This window comes from Oncorhynchus kisutch, unplaced genomic scaffold (genome assembly GCF_002021735.2).
Source record: "Oncorhynchus kisutch isolate 150728-3 unplaced genomic scaffold, Okis_V2 scaffold770, whole genome shotgun sequence".
NCBI lineage: Eukaryota > Metazoa > Chordata > Actinopteri > Salmoniformes > Salmonidae > Oncorhynchus > Oncorhynchus kisutch.
Window position 1 is genome coordinate 106,605 of NW_022262715.1, and position 14,394 is coordinate 120,998.

At 45.8% G+C, this 14,394-nt stretch overlaps 1 protein-coding gene across 6 annotated transcripts; it reads left to right on the forward strand.

The window, feature by feature from the left end:
* Positions 1-3,096: 3,096 nt before the first annotated feature.
* Positions 3,097-13,510, forward strand: LOC109877029 (39S ribosomal protein L16, mitochondrial). 6 transcript variants are annotated; one of them, XR_004207677.1, is made up of 6 exons: positions 3,736-3,972; positions 7,403-7,474; positions 8,990-9,138; positions 10,459-10,752; positions 12,691-12,987; positions 13,141-13,510. XR_004207677.1 is itself a non-coding variant. In XM_031816272.1 (5 exons), exons 2-5 carry the CDS (start codon positions 7,441-7,443, stop codon positions 12,880-12,882), a joined length of 669 nt encoding a protein of 222 aa, XP_031672132.1. In that variant the 5' UTR covers positions 3,097-3,200; positions 7,403-7,440; the 3' UTR covers positions 12,883-13,510. The 6 variants fall into 6 exon arrangements, 5 of the variants coding, with proteins under 5 accessions (XP_031672132.1, XP_031672131.1, XP_031672133.1 ...); XM_031816272.1 differs by lacking the exon at positions 3,736-3,972 and adding an exon at positions 3,097-3,200 and having other exon boundaries at positions 12,691-13,510; XM_031816273.1 differs by lacking the exons at positions 12,691-12,987; positions 13,141-13,510 and adding an exon at positions 12,439-12,681 and having other exon boundaries at positions 3,735-3,972.
* Positions 13,511-14,394: the final 884 nt, after the last annotated feature.

Sequence of the window (14,394 nt, forward strand, 5' to 3'; positions counted from 1 at the left end):
GGGAGGAGGTCAGAGACCTGGCCGTGTGGTGCCAGAATAACAACCTATCCCTCAATGTAACCAAGACTAAGGAGATGATTGAGGACCGAGCACTCCCCCATTCTCAACGACGGGGCTGTAGTGGAGCAGGTTGAGAGCTTCAAGTTCCTTGGTGTCCACATCACCAACAAACTAGAATGGTCCAAACACACCAAGACAGTCGTGAAGAGGGCACGACAAAGCCTATTCCCCCTCAGGAGACTGAAAAGATTTGGCATGTGTCCTTGGATCCTCAAAAAAGTTTTACAACTGCACCATTGAGAGCATCACTGCTTGGTATGGAAACTGTTTGTGTAGTGGGTGAACCAATACACTACAACCACTACACTACAACCACTACACTACAACCACTACACTACAACCACTACACTACAACCACTACACTACAACCACTACACTACTACCACTACAACTACTACACTACAACCACTACACTACTACCACTACAACCACTACACTACAACCACTACACTACAACCACTACACTACAACCACTACACTACAACCACTACACTACAACCACTACACTACTACCACTACACTACAACCACTACACTACTACCACTACAACCACTACACTACTACCACTACAACCACTACACTACAACCAATACACTACAACCACTACACTACAACCACTACAACCACTACACTACAACCACTACACTACAACCACTACACTACAACCACTACACTACAACCAATACACTACAACCACTACACTACAACCACTACACTACAACCACTACACTACAACCACTACAACCACTACACTACAACCACTACACCACAACCACTACACTACAACCACTACACTACAACCACTACACTACAACCACTACACTACAACCACTACACTACAACCACTACACTACTACCACTACAACCACTACACTACAACCACTACACTACAACCACTACACTACAACCAATACACTACAACCACTACACCACAACCACTACAACCACTACACTACAACCACTACACTACAACCACTACACTACAACCACTACACTACAACCACGACACCACAACCAATACACCACAACCAATACACCACAACCACTACACTACAACCAATACACCACAACCACTACACTACAACCACTACACTACAACCACTACACTACAACCACTACACTACAACCAATACACCACAACCACTACACTACAACCAATACACCACAACCACTACACTACAACCAATACACTACAACCAATACACCACAACCACTACACTACAACCAATACACCACAACCACTACACTACAACCAATACACCACAACCACTACACTACAACCAATAAACCACAACCACTACACCACAACCACTACACGATGTGTGCTTGGAAGCATGCATCTCTCCAAAGCACTGATTCCCAATACCCACTGATTCCCAATAACCATTTAATACCCACCGATTCCCAAAACCCATTTAATACCCACTGATTCCCAAAACCGATTTAATACCCACTGATTCCCAATACCCATTTAATACCCACTGATTCCCAATACCCATTTAATACCCACTGATTCCCAATACCCATTTAATACCCACTGATTCCCAATACCCATTTAATACCCACTGATTCCCAAAACCCATTTAACACCCACTGATTCCCAATACCCATTTAATACCCACTGATTCCCAATACCCATTTAATACCCACTGATTCCCAATACCCATTTAACACCCACTGATTCCCAATACCCATTTAATACCCACTGATTCCCAATACCCATTTAATACCCACTGATTCCCAATACCCATTTAATACCCACTGATTCCAAATACCCATTTAATACCCACTGATTCCCAATACCCATTTCATACCCACTGATTCCCAATACCCATTTAATACCCACTGATTCCCAATACCCATTTAATACCCACTGATTCCAAATACCCATTTAATACCCACTGATTCCCAATACCCATTTCATACCCACTGATTCCCAATACCCATTTAATACCCACTGATTCCCAATACCCATTTAATACCCACTGATTCCCAATACCCATTTAATACCCACTGATTCCCAATACCCATTTAATATCCACTGATTCCCAATATCCATTTAAGGAAACGGCTCCCTAACCCAATATGTCTCTTATGTATCAACGGTCATCATATAAAGTTTAAACAGACATAAAACAAACAAGAATAACCAGATCATTGTTATGCATCTCAGCTGGGCAAGTAACCTCATTTAATTTCTGAAAACCTTTTTTGGTGAAGTGTCAATAGGAACTATTGGATTCCATGTATGTGTTCCACACGGTGCAATATTACCAGGGCACCGGATGTTGTTGCGACCATCGTTCCCGCCAGCAAGAATAAGGCAGTGACATCAGTGATTTTCCTTTAAAATAAAAGTCCCGCAATGAATTTGGGTGAAAAATTATACAAATGGTCGAAATTTGTAACATTTTATAAAGAAATGTTAGCATACTTTTGATTAACTATATGAAAATAATAATAAAGTGAATCGCCTTTATAGCACAAATAATATTATAGCATTGACATTATTGTTAACAGCATTAAAAGTAATGATTATTAGATAGTTTCTATGGTAACAACAATACAAATAAACAAAACAATTATTTATAATGCTACTATTAATAATGATAGTAATAACAATATGAATAATAATATTATTATAATAATGAACTTTAGAAAACACTTTTTCTGTTTAGGGGACCTGCGTGGTTCTGGTAGTGGTTAGAGTGTTGGACTTGTAACCGAAATGTTGCTGGATCAAATCCCCGAACTGACAAGGTAAAAATCTGTCGTTCTGCCCCTGAACAAGGCAATTAACCCACTGTTCCTAGGCCGTAATTGAAAATAAGAATTTGTTCTTAACTGACTTGCCTAGTAAAATAAAATAAAATCGCTTATAAATCAATGGCGTGTATTGAGCAATAGCCCTGGTTCCCATGGATACAGTAGTACATTTTCATTCGCTCTTCCCGACTGTCCATCAACTCCTGGCTGAACTTTACGTCACAGCCACTGACAAAGTACGTCTCTGCAATCCTGACATTGTAGCACAGCAGGAGAGAGTGGGTTCATCACGGGAGTACATGCAGAGATGAATCGAAAATAATATAGATAATAATATACACCTCAGCAATGTATAATTATTTTTTACCATAAAGGTGAGATTTGAACCTTTCTTGGAGTATGCAGCATTACCAGTTATTGTATATGGTCCTCTTATGATAAATACGTATTACATTTAAAATGACATTTAGTTACATTTAACTGGTTAAATCCCATCGTTAATTAGCCCATTTCATATTGCACGATGTTCGTTTTTCATATTGGACATACTGCACCGTAGTACACAATTTCCTGTTCGTTGTGTCGCAGTAATATGGTTACAATTTCTACTCAGGACCACCTCTAGTTTACAAATCCATAGAGTGTACAACCCAAGGAGCGTCACTGCTCGTTCTGTGGCCCTTAAAGTGACCAATCAGCTTACACAAACAACAAACATTGTTGATCATGTAGGCTTGACATATATATATATATATTTTTTTAAGACATAATATCTTATAGAACTACTTTTAATTATTCTTTGTATGATAACTTAGTATAAAGTATATTAATAATTATATACATTTTCCATAATTTTCGCCCTAATTATGGGACTTTTATTCTGAAGGGTTGCAAAAATCCGTCACCCGGAAGTACTTAGTCATTCTTGCCCACTTCATAGCGGCGTGACCTTGTGCAACGCGTTATTTTATGAACGAACCTATTTATCGTAACCTTTAATAGTTGTTTATTTGAAATGATGGTAACGATAGCATAAACTATCAATTTCTAACATAGTCAATAGTCATAACTGGCAAGCTATGCTTTCTCTATTCAAATCCGCTCTTGTCGGATTGGCCAACACTGGTAGATCCACGGGGCTCCAAGGTAAGGTTCTGTCACAGTAGCTGGTTTGCGGACGAGGGGTAGACTTGTCACGCTGCAAACTGTTCAATGTTCTTTATCTCATCAAAAAACATGACAAGACTGGCCCGTGTTTTGAGTGTGAGAGGGCTTGACAACTAGCTCATGTTGGAAATGGACGCGAGTAGTGTGGACGAAATGGAGAAAAGATTGGAGAAGCAACAGCAGGACCGACAGGCTCTCAGCAGGACCGAATTCAGATCCGTGACCCTCATCCTTCCGCTCCATATCACAACTGGAGATAAAGAACAATATGGATGTCAGTTGTGATATGGAGCGGAAGGATGAGGGTCACGGATCTGAATGGGCTGTAGTAGGAAGATGAGAGAGCCTGATACAGGAAGCGGTGGAGCGTCTAGTAAAGAACGTATAAAGAGGGCCAAGGTAGGAAACAATAGTAGTGATGTGTTGTAGTGGAAAGTCGTGATGGTGTTTGATGAGACCACAGGGCTTCATTTACACACTATCCGACTAACCAATGTCATAGAGAAAGAGAGAGGTGTGAAGTCAAACTGGCCCGGTTCATTAGAAAAGGTAGATTGCAAATATTTTGTAGTTGTCAGGCTCATCAAGGGAAGACAATGCAATTGGAATAGCTTAATGGGAAGAAGATAGTCATGTCCCGGGTTCTTATGCTTGGTTGAGTAGAGTCATCGCTGGTGTCCCAATATGTCCACAGATGATATTAAAGAACATGTGAAGGGAGGCAGAGTGGTTGAGGCCAAAAGGTTGATCAGTAGGAAAGAAGTGAGAGCCTGTCGGTCCTGCTGAGAGCCTGTCGGTCCTGCTGAGAGCCTGTCGGTCCTGCTGAGAGCCTGTCGGTCCTGCTGAGAGCCTGTCGGTCCTGCTGAGAGCCTGTCGGTCCTGCTGAGAGCCTGTCGGTCCTGCTGAGAGCCTGTCGGTCCTGCTGAGAGCCTGTCGGTCCTGCTGAGAGCCTGTCGGTCCTGCTGAGAGCCTGTCGGTCCTGCTGAGAGCCTGTCGGTCCTGCTGAGAGCCTGTCGGTCCTGCTGAGAGCCTGTCGGTCCTGCTGAGAGCCTGTCGGTCCTGCTGAGAGCCTGTCGGTGCTGCCGAGAGCCTGTCGGTGCTGCCGAGAGCCTGTCGGTCCAGATGAAGGAGCTAGCTAGCTGTGAATGGTTGCCCTTCAAACCAACCAGCTAGATGGAGAAGGAGCTAGCTAGCTGTGAATGGTTGCCCTACAAACCAACCAGCTAGATGAAGGAGCTAGCAGTGAATGGTTGCCCTACAAACCAACCAGCTAGATGAAGGAGCTAGCAGTGAATGGTTGCCCTAAAATCCAACCAGCTAGATGAAGGAGCTAGCTAGCTGTAAATGGTTGCCCTACAAACCAACCAGCTAGATGAAGGAGCTAGCTAGCTGTGAATGGTTGCCCTACAAACCAACCAGCTAGATGGAGAAGGAGCTAGCTAGCTGTGAATGGTTGCCCTACAAACCAACCAGCTTGATGAAAGAGCTAGCTAGCTGTGAATGGTTGCCCTACAAACCAACCAGCTAGTTGGAGAAGGAGCTAGCTGTGAATGGTTGCCCTACAAACCAACCAGCTTGATGAAAGAGCTAGCTAGCTGTGAATGGTTGCCCTACAAACCAACCAGCTAGATGGAGAAGGAGCTAGCTGTGAATGGTTGCCCTACAAACCAACCAGCTTGATGAAAGAGCTAGCTGTGAATGGTTGCCCTACAAAACAACAAGCTAGATGAAGGAGCTAGCTGTGAATGGTTGCCCTACAAACCAACCAGCTAGATGAAGGAGCTAGCTGTGAATGGTTGCCCTACAAACCAACCAGCTAGATGAAGGAGCTAGCTGTGAATGGTTGCCCTACAAACCAACCAGCTAGATGAAGGAGCTAGCTGTGAATGGTTGCCCTACAAACCAACCAGCTAGATGGAGCTAGCTGTGAATGGTTGCCCTACAAACCAACCAGCTAGATGGAGAAGGAGCTAGCTGTGAATGGTTGCCCTACAAACCAACCAGCTAGATGAAAGGGCTAGCTAGCTGTGAATGGTTGCCCTACAAACCAACCAGCTAGATGAAGGAGCTAGCTGTGAATGGTTGCCCTACAAACCAACCAGCTAGATGGAGAAGGAGCTAGCTGTGAATGGTTGCCCTACAAACCAACCAGCTAGAAGAAGGAGCTAGCTGTGAATGGTTGCCCTTCAAACCAACCAGCTAGATGGAGAAGGAGCTAGCTGTGAATGGTTGCCCTACAAACCAACCAGCTAGATGGAGAAGGAGCTAGCTGTGAATGGTTGCCCTACAAACCAACCAGCTAGATGGAGAAGGAGCTAGCTGTGAATGGTTGCCCTACAAACCAACCAGCTAGATGGAGAAGGAGCTAGCTAGCTGTGAATGGTTGCCCTACAAACCAACCAGCTAGATGAAAGAGCTAGCTAGCTGTGAATGGTTGCCCTACAAACCAACCAGCTAGATGGAGAAGGAGCTAGCTGTGAATGGTTGCCCTACAAACCAACCAGCTAGATGGAGAAGGAGCTAGCTGTGAATGGTTGCCCTACAAACCAACCAGCTAGATGAAAGAGCTAGCTAGCTGTGAATGGTTGCCCTACAAACCAACCAGCTAGATGGAGAAGGAGCTAGCTGTGAATGGTTGCCCTACAAACCAACCAGCTAGATGGAGGAGCTAGCTAGCTGTGAATGGTTGCCCTACAAACCAACCAGCTAGATGGAGAAGGAGCTAGCTGTGAATGGTTGCCCTACAAACCAACCAGCTAGATGGAGAAGGAGCTAGCTGTGAATGGTTGCCCTACAAACCAACCAGCTAGATGGAGAAGGAGCTAGCTGTGAATGGTTGCCCTACAAACCAACCAGCTAGATGGAGAAGGAGCTAGCTGTGAATGGTTGCCCTACAAACCAACCAGCTAGATGGAGAAGGAGCTAGCTGTGAATGGTTGCCCTACAAACCAACCAGCTAGATGGAGAAGGAGCTAGCTGTGAATGGTTGCCCTACAAACCAACCAGCTAGATGGAGAAGGAGCTAGCTGTGAATGGTTGCCCTACAAACCAACCAGCTAGATGGAGAAGGAGCTAGCTGTGAATGGTTGCCCTACAAACCAACCAGCTTGATGAAAGAGCTAGCTGTGAATGGTTGCCCTACAAACCAACCAGCTAGATGGAGAAGGAGCTAGCTGTGAATGGTTGCCCTACAAACCAACCAGCTAGATGGAGAAGGAGCTAGCTGTGAATGGTTGCCCTACAAACCAACCAGCTAGATGATCTTAAATAAATGCTCATGCAGTATTCTTGCCATTTTGACAACACGTTTGACTGGCGGCCTGCAGCCACTATTATATTAGCTGGGCTTTCTAGCTAACGGCTTTAGCTAGCTAGCAGCAATATAAAACTATGATTGTTTGTTGTCTAGGTGTCCTGCAGAGTCATCGGAAGGTCCTGTCTGCTGGGATGAAGACATACGAGGTGCCTCCAGACTACAGCGGTAACTATCTTTCTTTGCCCTGCACCTTCAGCATTCAATCAGTTGACCTGAGTTCCTAGAATGGATGAAGCATTGTGTTGACCTGAGTTCCTAGAATGGATGAATCATTGTGTTGACCTGGCTTCCTAGAATGGATGAAGCATTGTGTTGACCGGAGTTCCTAGAATGGATGAAGCATTGTGTTGACCTGGCTTCCTAGAATGGATGAAGCATTGTGTTGACCTGAGTTCCTAGAATGGATGAAGCATTGTGTTGACCTGAGTTCCTAGAATGGATGAAGCATTGTGTTGAACCCCTCTTATCTAGAATGGATGAAGCATTGTGTTGAACCCCTCTTATCTAGAATGGATGAAGCATTGTGTTGAACCCCTCTTATCTAGAATGAATTAATCATTGTGTTGAACCCCTCTTATCTAGAATGGATGAATCATTGTGTTGAACCCCTCTTATCTAGAATGGATGAATCATTGTGTTGAACCCCTCTTATCTAGAATGGATGAATCATTGTGTTGAACCCCTCTTATCTAGAATGGATGAATCATTGTGTTGACCTGGCTTCCTAGAATGGATGAAGCATTGTGTTGACCTGGCTTCCTAGAATGGATGAATCATTGTGTTGAACCCCTCTTATCTAGAATGGATGAATCATTGTGTTGACCTGGCTTCCTAGAATGGATGAAGCATTGTGTTGACCTGGCTTCCTAGAATGGATGAAGCATTGTGTTGAACCCCTCTTATCTAGAATGGATGAATCATTGTGTTGAACCCCTCTTATCTAGAATGGATGAATCATTGTGTTGAACCCCTCTTATCTAGAATGGATGAATCATTGTGTTGAACCCCTCTTATCTAGAATGGATGAATCATTGTGTTGAACCCCTCTTATCTAGAATGGGTGAATCATTGTGTTGAACCCCTCTTATCTAGAATGGATGAAGCATTGTGTTGAACCCCTCTTATCTAGAATGGATGAAGCATTGTGTTGAACCCCTCTTATCTAGAATGGATGAAGCATTGTGTTGAACCCCTCTTATCTAGAATGGATGAAGCATTGTGTTGAACCCCTCTTATCTAGAATGGATGAAGCATTGTGTTGAACCCCTCTTATCTAGAATGGATGAAGCATTGTGTTGAACCCCTCTTATCTAGAATGGATGAAGCATTGTGTTGAACCCCTCTTATCTAGAATGGATGAATCATTGTGTTGAACCCCTCTTATCTAGAATGGATGAATCATTGTGTTGAACCCCTCTTATCTAGAATGGATGAATCATTGTGTTGAACCCCTCTTATCTAGAATGAATTAATCATTGTGTTGAACCCCTCTTATCTAGAATGGCGACAAGTTTGATGGTCATGGTGGTCAAGCATTCAGTTTGCATCATAACAACATTGCATCATATCCGTCAAGGTTTCTGACCACACACACTTTGGCTACAGGTCAAGATCACCCAGACTCCATATACTGTTTACCGTGACCCCCTCTCTGTGACCCCCTCTCTGTGACCCCTGTAGAGGTTGTGCTACCTGAAAGACCCAAGCTGAAGTTTCTGAACAAGGTGCCCAACTTTAAGAAGGCGAGGAAGGAGATGAAGAAGCTAAGAGACATCCAGGGACCAGCCCAGACAGCCAACACCTTCACCAAGGGACAGTATGGCATCGTGGTGAGTGTGTGTGTGTGTGTGTGTGTGTGTGTGTGTGTGCGTGTGCGTGTGTGAGTGTGTTGAATACACAGAGAACTCCGTCGACATGCCTACGAGGGTTATGTGTTAAAATAATCTCCCATCAGGGTCTGTGGATGTAGTTATATTGATCAAAACTTCCCCCTAAAGGTCAATGTTCCAGAACTGTTCTGTGGTTGATAAAAGTTCATTTATTTCTTCACTGTTTCAAACTTCCTCCAATCATCCTCCTCTCCTCAGGCGCTGGGCGGGGCTACCTCCACTTCTTATCTAATCATCCTCCTCTCCTCAGGCGCTGGGCGGGGCTACCTCCACTTCTTATCTAATCATCCTCCTCTCCTCAGGCGCTGGGCGGGGCTACCTCCACTTCTTATCCAATCATCTGCCTCTCCTCAGGCGCTGGGCGGGGCTACCTCCACTTCTTATTCAATCAACCTCCTTTCCTCAGGCGCTGGGCGGGGCTACTGCCACTTCTTATCCAATCATCTGCCTCTCCTTAGGTGCTGGGCGGGGCTACCTCCACTTCTTATCCAATCATCTGCCTCTCCTCAGGCGCTGGGCGGGGCTACCTCCACTTCTTATCCAATCATCCTCCTCTCCTCAGGCGCTGGGCGGGGCTACCCCCACTTCTTATCTAATCATCCTCCTCTCCTCAGGTGCTGGGAGGGGCTACCTCCACTTATCTAATCTCCCTCCTCTCCTCAGGCGCTGGGCGGGGCTACCTCCACTTATCTAATCATCCTCCTCTCCTCAGGCGCTGGGCGGGGCTACCTCCACTTATCTAACCATCCTCCTCTCCTCAGGCGCTGGGCGGGGCTACCTCCACTTATCTAATCATCCTCTCCTCAGGCGCTGGGCGGGGCTACCTCCACTTATCTAATCATCCTCCTCTCCTCAGGTGCTGGGTGGGGCTACCTCCTTATCTAATCATCCTCCTCTCCTCAGGCGCTGGGCGGGGGCTACCTCCTTATCCAATCATCCTCCTCTCCTCAGGCGCTGGGTGGAGCTACCTCCACTTCTTATCTAATCATCCTCCTCTCCTCAGGCGCTGGGTGGAGCTACCTCCACTTCTTATCTAATCATCCTCCTCTCCTTAGTCGCTGGGCGGGGGCTACCTCCACTTCTTATCTAATCATCCTCCTCTCCTCAGGCACTGGGCGGGGGCTACCTCCACTTATCTAATCATCCTCCTCTCCTCAGGCACTGGGCGGGGGCTACCTCCACTTATCTAATCATCCTCCTCTCCTCAGGTGCTGGGTGGAGCTACCTCCACTTCTTATCTAATCATCCTCCTCTCCTCAGGCGCTGGGCGGGGGCTACCTCCACTTTGGTCACATGGAGATGATGCGTCTGACCATCAACAGGAGGATGGACCCTCGCACCACCTTCGCCCGCTGGCGTATTAACGCCCCCTACAAGCCCATCACCAGGAAGGGCCTGGGCCAAAGGATGGGCGGGGGCAAAGGGAACATAGACCACTACGTCACACCGGTGAAGTACGGACGGATGATTGTGGAGGTTGGGGGACGGCTGGAGCTGGGCGAGGTGGAGCCTATCCTCAAGGAAGTGGCCAAGAAACTGCCCTTCCCTGCCAAGGTCAGCTCCCCACTGGGGGTACTTAAAGGTGTAATAAAAGGGCCACATCTAGGGGTGGTGCTGGCCAATCACAGTAGCATCTGCTCCTCTAAATGCTGGGATATGTTGGGGGAAGAACTAGTTCCCTATTAGGCTTGGGATATTGAATTATACTGTGGTAGCATCAGAGACCTCGTTACAGTCTACTGCGGTAGCATCAGGGACCTCATTACATTCTACTGTGGTAGCATCAGAGACCTCATTACATTCTGCTGTGGTAGAATCAGAGACCTCATTACATTCTACTGCGGTAGCATCATAGACCTCATTACATTCTACTGCGGTAGCATCAGAGACCTCATTACATTCTGCTGTGGTAGAATCAGAGACCTCATTACATTCTGCTGTGGTAGAATCAGAGACCTCATTACATTCTGCTGTGGTAGAATCAGAGACCTCATTACATTCTACTGCGGTAGCATCAGAGACCTCATTACATTCTACTGCGGTAGCATCAGGGACCTCATTACAGTCTACTGCGGTAGCATCAGAGACCTCATTACAGTGTACTGCGGTACCATCAGACCTCATTACATTCTACTGCGGTAGCATCAGAGACCTCATTACATTCTACTGTGGTAGCATCAGGGACCTCATTACATTCTACTGCGGTAGAATCAGAGACCTCATTACATTCTACTGCGGTAGCATCAGAGACCTCATTACATTCTACTGTGGTAGAATCAGAGACCTCATTACATTCTGCTGTGGTAGAATCTGAGAGCGTATTACATTCTACTGTGGTAGAATCAGAGAGCGTATTACATTCTACTGCGGTAGCATCAGAGACCTCATTACAGTCTACTGCGGTAGCATCAGAGACCTCATTACAGTCTACTGTGGTAGCATCAGAGACCTCATTACAGTCTACTGCGGTAGCATCAGAGACCTCATTACAGTCTACTGCGGTAGCATCAGAGACCTCATTACATTCTACTGCGGTAGCATCATAGACCTCATTACATTCTACTGCGGTAGCATCATAGACCTCATTGCATTCTACTGCGGTAGCATCAGAGACCTCATTGCATTCTACTGCGGTAGCATCAGAGACCTCATTACAGTCTACTGCGGTAGCATCAGAGACCTCATTACAGTGTACTGCGGTACCATCAGACCTCATTACATTCTACTGCGGTAGCATCAGAGACCTCATTACATTATACTGCGGTAGCATCAGAGACCTCATTACAGTCTACTGCGGTAGCATCAGAGACCTCATTACAGTCTACTGCGGTAGCATCAGAGACCTCATTACATTCTACTGTGGTAGAATCAGAGACCTCATCACATTCTACTGTGGTACCATCAGACCTCATTACAGTCTACTGCGGTAGCATCAGAGACCTCATTACAGTCTACTGCGGTAGCATCAGAGACCTCATTACAGTCTACTGTGGTACCATCAGACCTCATTACATTCTACTGCGGTAGCATCAGAGACCTCATTACATTCTAATGTGCCACCTTATAGGGAGGACTATGAATCTGATTCTAAAGACATGTCTATCATTTCCTCTGATTCTAATCCTATACCTGACCTCTGACCCCCCCCTCCACCAGGTAGTGTCCAGAGAGAACCTGGCTGCGATGGAGCAGGAACACTATACCTGACCTAGTGTAACCTCTGACCCCTCTCTCCACCAGGTAGTGTCCAGAGAGAGCCTGGCAGCCATGCAGCAGGAACACTATACCTGACCTAGTGTAACCTCTGACCCCTCTCTCCACCAGGTAGTGTCCAGAGAGAGCCTGGTAGCCATGCAGCAGGAACACTATACCTGACCTAGTGTAACCTCTGACCCCTCTCTCCACCAGGTAGTGTCCAGAGAGAGCCTGGCAGCCATGCAGCAGGAACACTATACCTGACCTAGTGTAACCTCTGACCCCTCTCTCCACCAGGTAGTGTCCAGAGAGAGCCTGGCAGCCATGCAGCAGGAACAGCAGGACATGGAGCAGAACAACCAGAACCCCTGGACCTTCCAGAGGATCGCCAGGGGCAACATGCTGGGGGTCAGGAGGGTCCTCAGCCCCTTTGACCTCCACAACCACGGGAAGTACAGCGGAAAGTTCCACAACCCGGGCAGGGTGTGAGGGAGTCGCCGTGGTGCCCTCAAATACATTTTAACAGCTGACTGCAGTTTGGAACATGGCTTGCATCCAAAATGGCTGCCTGTTCGCTGCACTACTTTTGACCAGGTGCCATGTCAGACACAGCCCATGGAGCCAAAATGGCAGCCTGTTCCCTATTCAGTGCACTACTTTTGAGCAGAGCCCGGGTGCTATGTCAGACGCAGCCCATGGAGCCAAAATGGCTGCCTATTCCCTATTCGCTGCCTTACTTTTGACCAGGTGCCATGTCAGACACAGCCCATGGAGCCAAAATGGCTGCCTATTCCCTATTCGGTGCACTACTTTTGACCAGAGCCCGGGTGCTATGTCAGACGCAGCCCATGGAGCCAAAATGGCTGCGTATTCCCTATTCGCTGCACCACTTTTGACCAGAGCCCGGGTGCCATGTCAGACACAGCCCATGGAGCCAAAATGGCTGGCAATCACGTGGAGAATTCTCTCCTTCTGTGTGACTTCCTTATTGGAATGTAGCCTGTTGTCTGTACCAGATCAGTGATTGGTGTTCAATCAGGTCTCTCCTTCTGTGTGACTCCCTTATTGGAATGTAGCCTGTTGTCTGTACCAGATCAGTGATTGGTGTTCAATCAGGTCTCTCCTTCTGTGTGACTCCCTTATTGGAATGTAGCCTGTTGTCTGTACCAGATCAGTGATTGGTGTTCAATCAGGAAATAAAGATACTTGTCTTCTAATCTTCTGTTTTTAAAAGACTGTTTAATCTGGAGCCATCTGAAGAATGAAAGTTAGTGTGACAGATTGACATTTGATGACCAAAGTTGTGCCGATCTCTCCAACAAAAACATTTGACCCCATGTGATCCACCTGGTCATGTGATGTTGTTAGACAACAATTGTTTAATTTTTTTTCACCTTTATTTAACCAGGTAGGCTAGTTGAGAACACCTTTATTTAACCAGGTAGGCTAGTTGAGAACACCTTTATTTAACCAGGTAGGCTAGTTGAGAACACCTTTATTTAACCAGGTAGGCTAGTTGAGAACACCTTTATTTAACCAGGTAGGCTAGTTGAGAACACCTTTATTTAACCAGGTAGGCTAGTTGAGAACAAGTTCTCATTTACAACTGCGACCTGGCCAAGATAAAGCAAAGCAGTCCGACAGATACAACGACACAGAGTTACACATGGAGTAAAACAAACATACAGTCAATAATACAGTATAAACAAGTCTATATACGATGTGAGCAAATGAGGTGAGACAAGGGAGGTAAAGGCAAAAAAGGCATGGTGGCAAAGTAAATACAATATAGCAAGTAAAACACTGGAATGGTAGTTTTGCAATGGAAGAATGTGCAAAGTAGAAATAAAAATAATGGGGTGCAAAGGAGCAAAATAAATAAATAAATTAAATACAGTAGGGAAAGAGGTAGTTGTTTGGGCTAAATTATAGGTGGGCTATGTACAGGTGCAGTAATCTGTGAGCTGCTCTGACAGCTGGTGCTTAAAGCTAGTGAGGGAG

Excerpts from the sequence above, each read along its gene's own strand:
- LOC109877029 (XM_031816270.1), top strand. The coding sequence starts at position 3,906 with ATGCTTTCTCTATTCAAATCCGCTCTTGTCGGATTGGCCAACACTGGT. Across the intron at positions 3,973-7,402 it reads TAGATCCACGGGGCTCCAAG|GTGTCCTGCAGAGTCATCGG; the intron begins GTAAGGTTCTGT and ends TTTGTTGTCTAG. Across the intron at positions 10,753-12,690 it reads AACTGCCCTTCCCTGCCAAG|GTAGTGTCCAGAGAGAGCCT; the intron begins GTCAGCTCCCCA and ends TCTCTCCACCAG.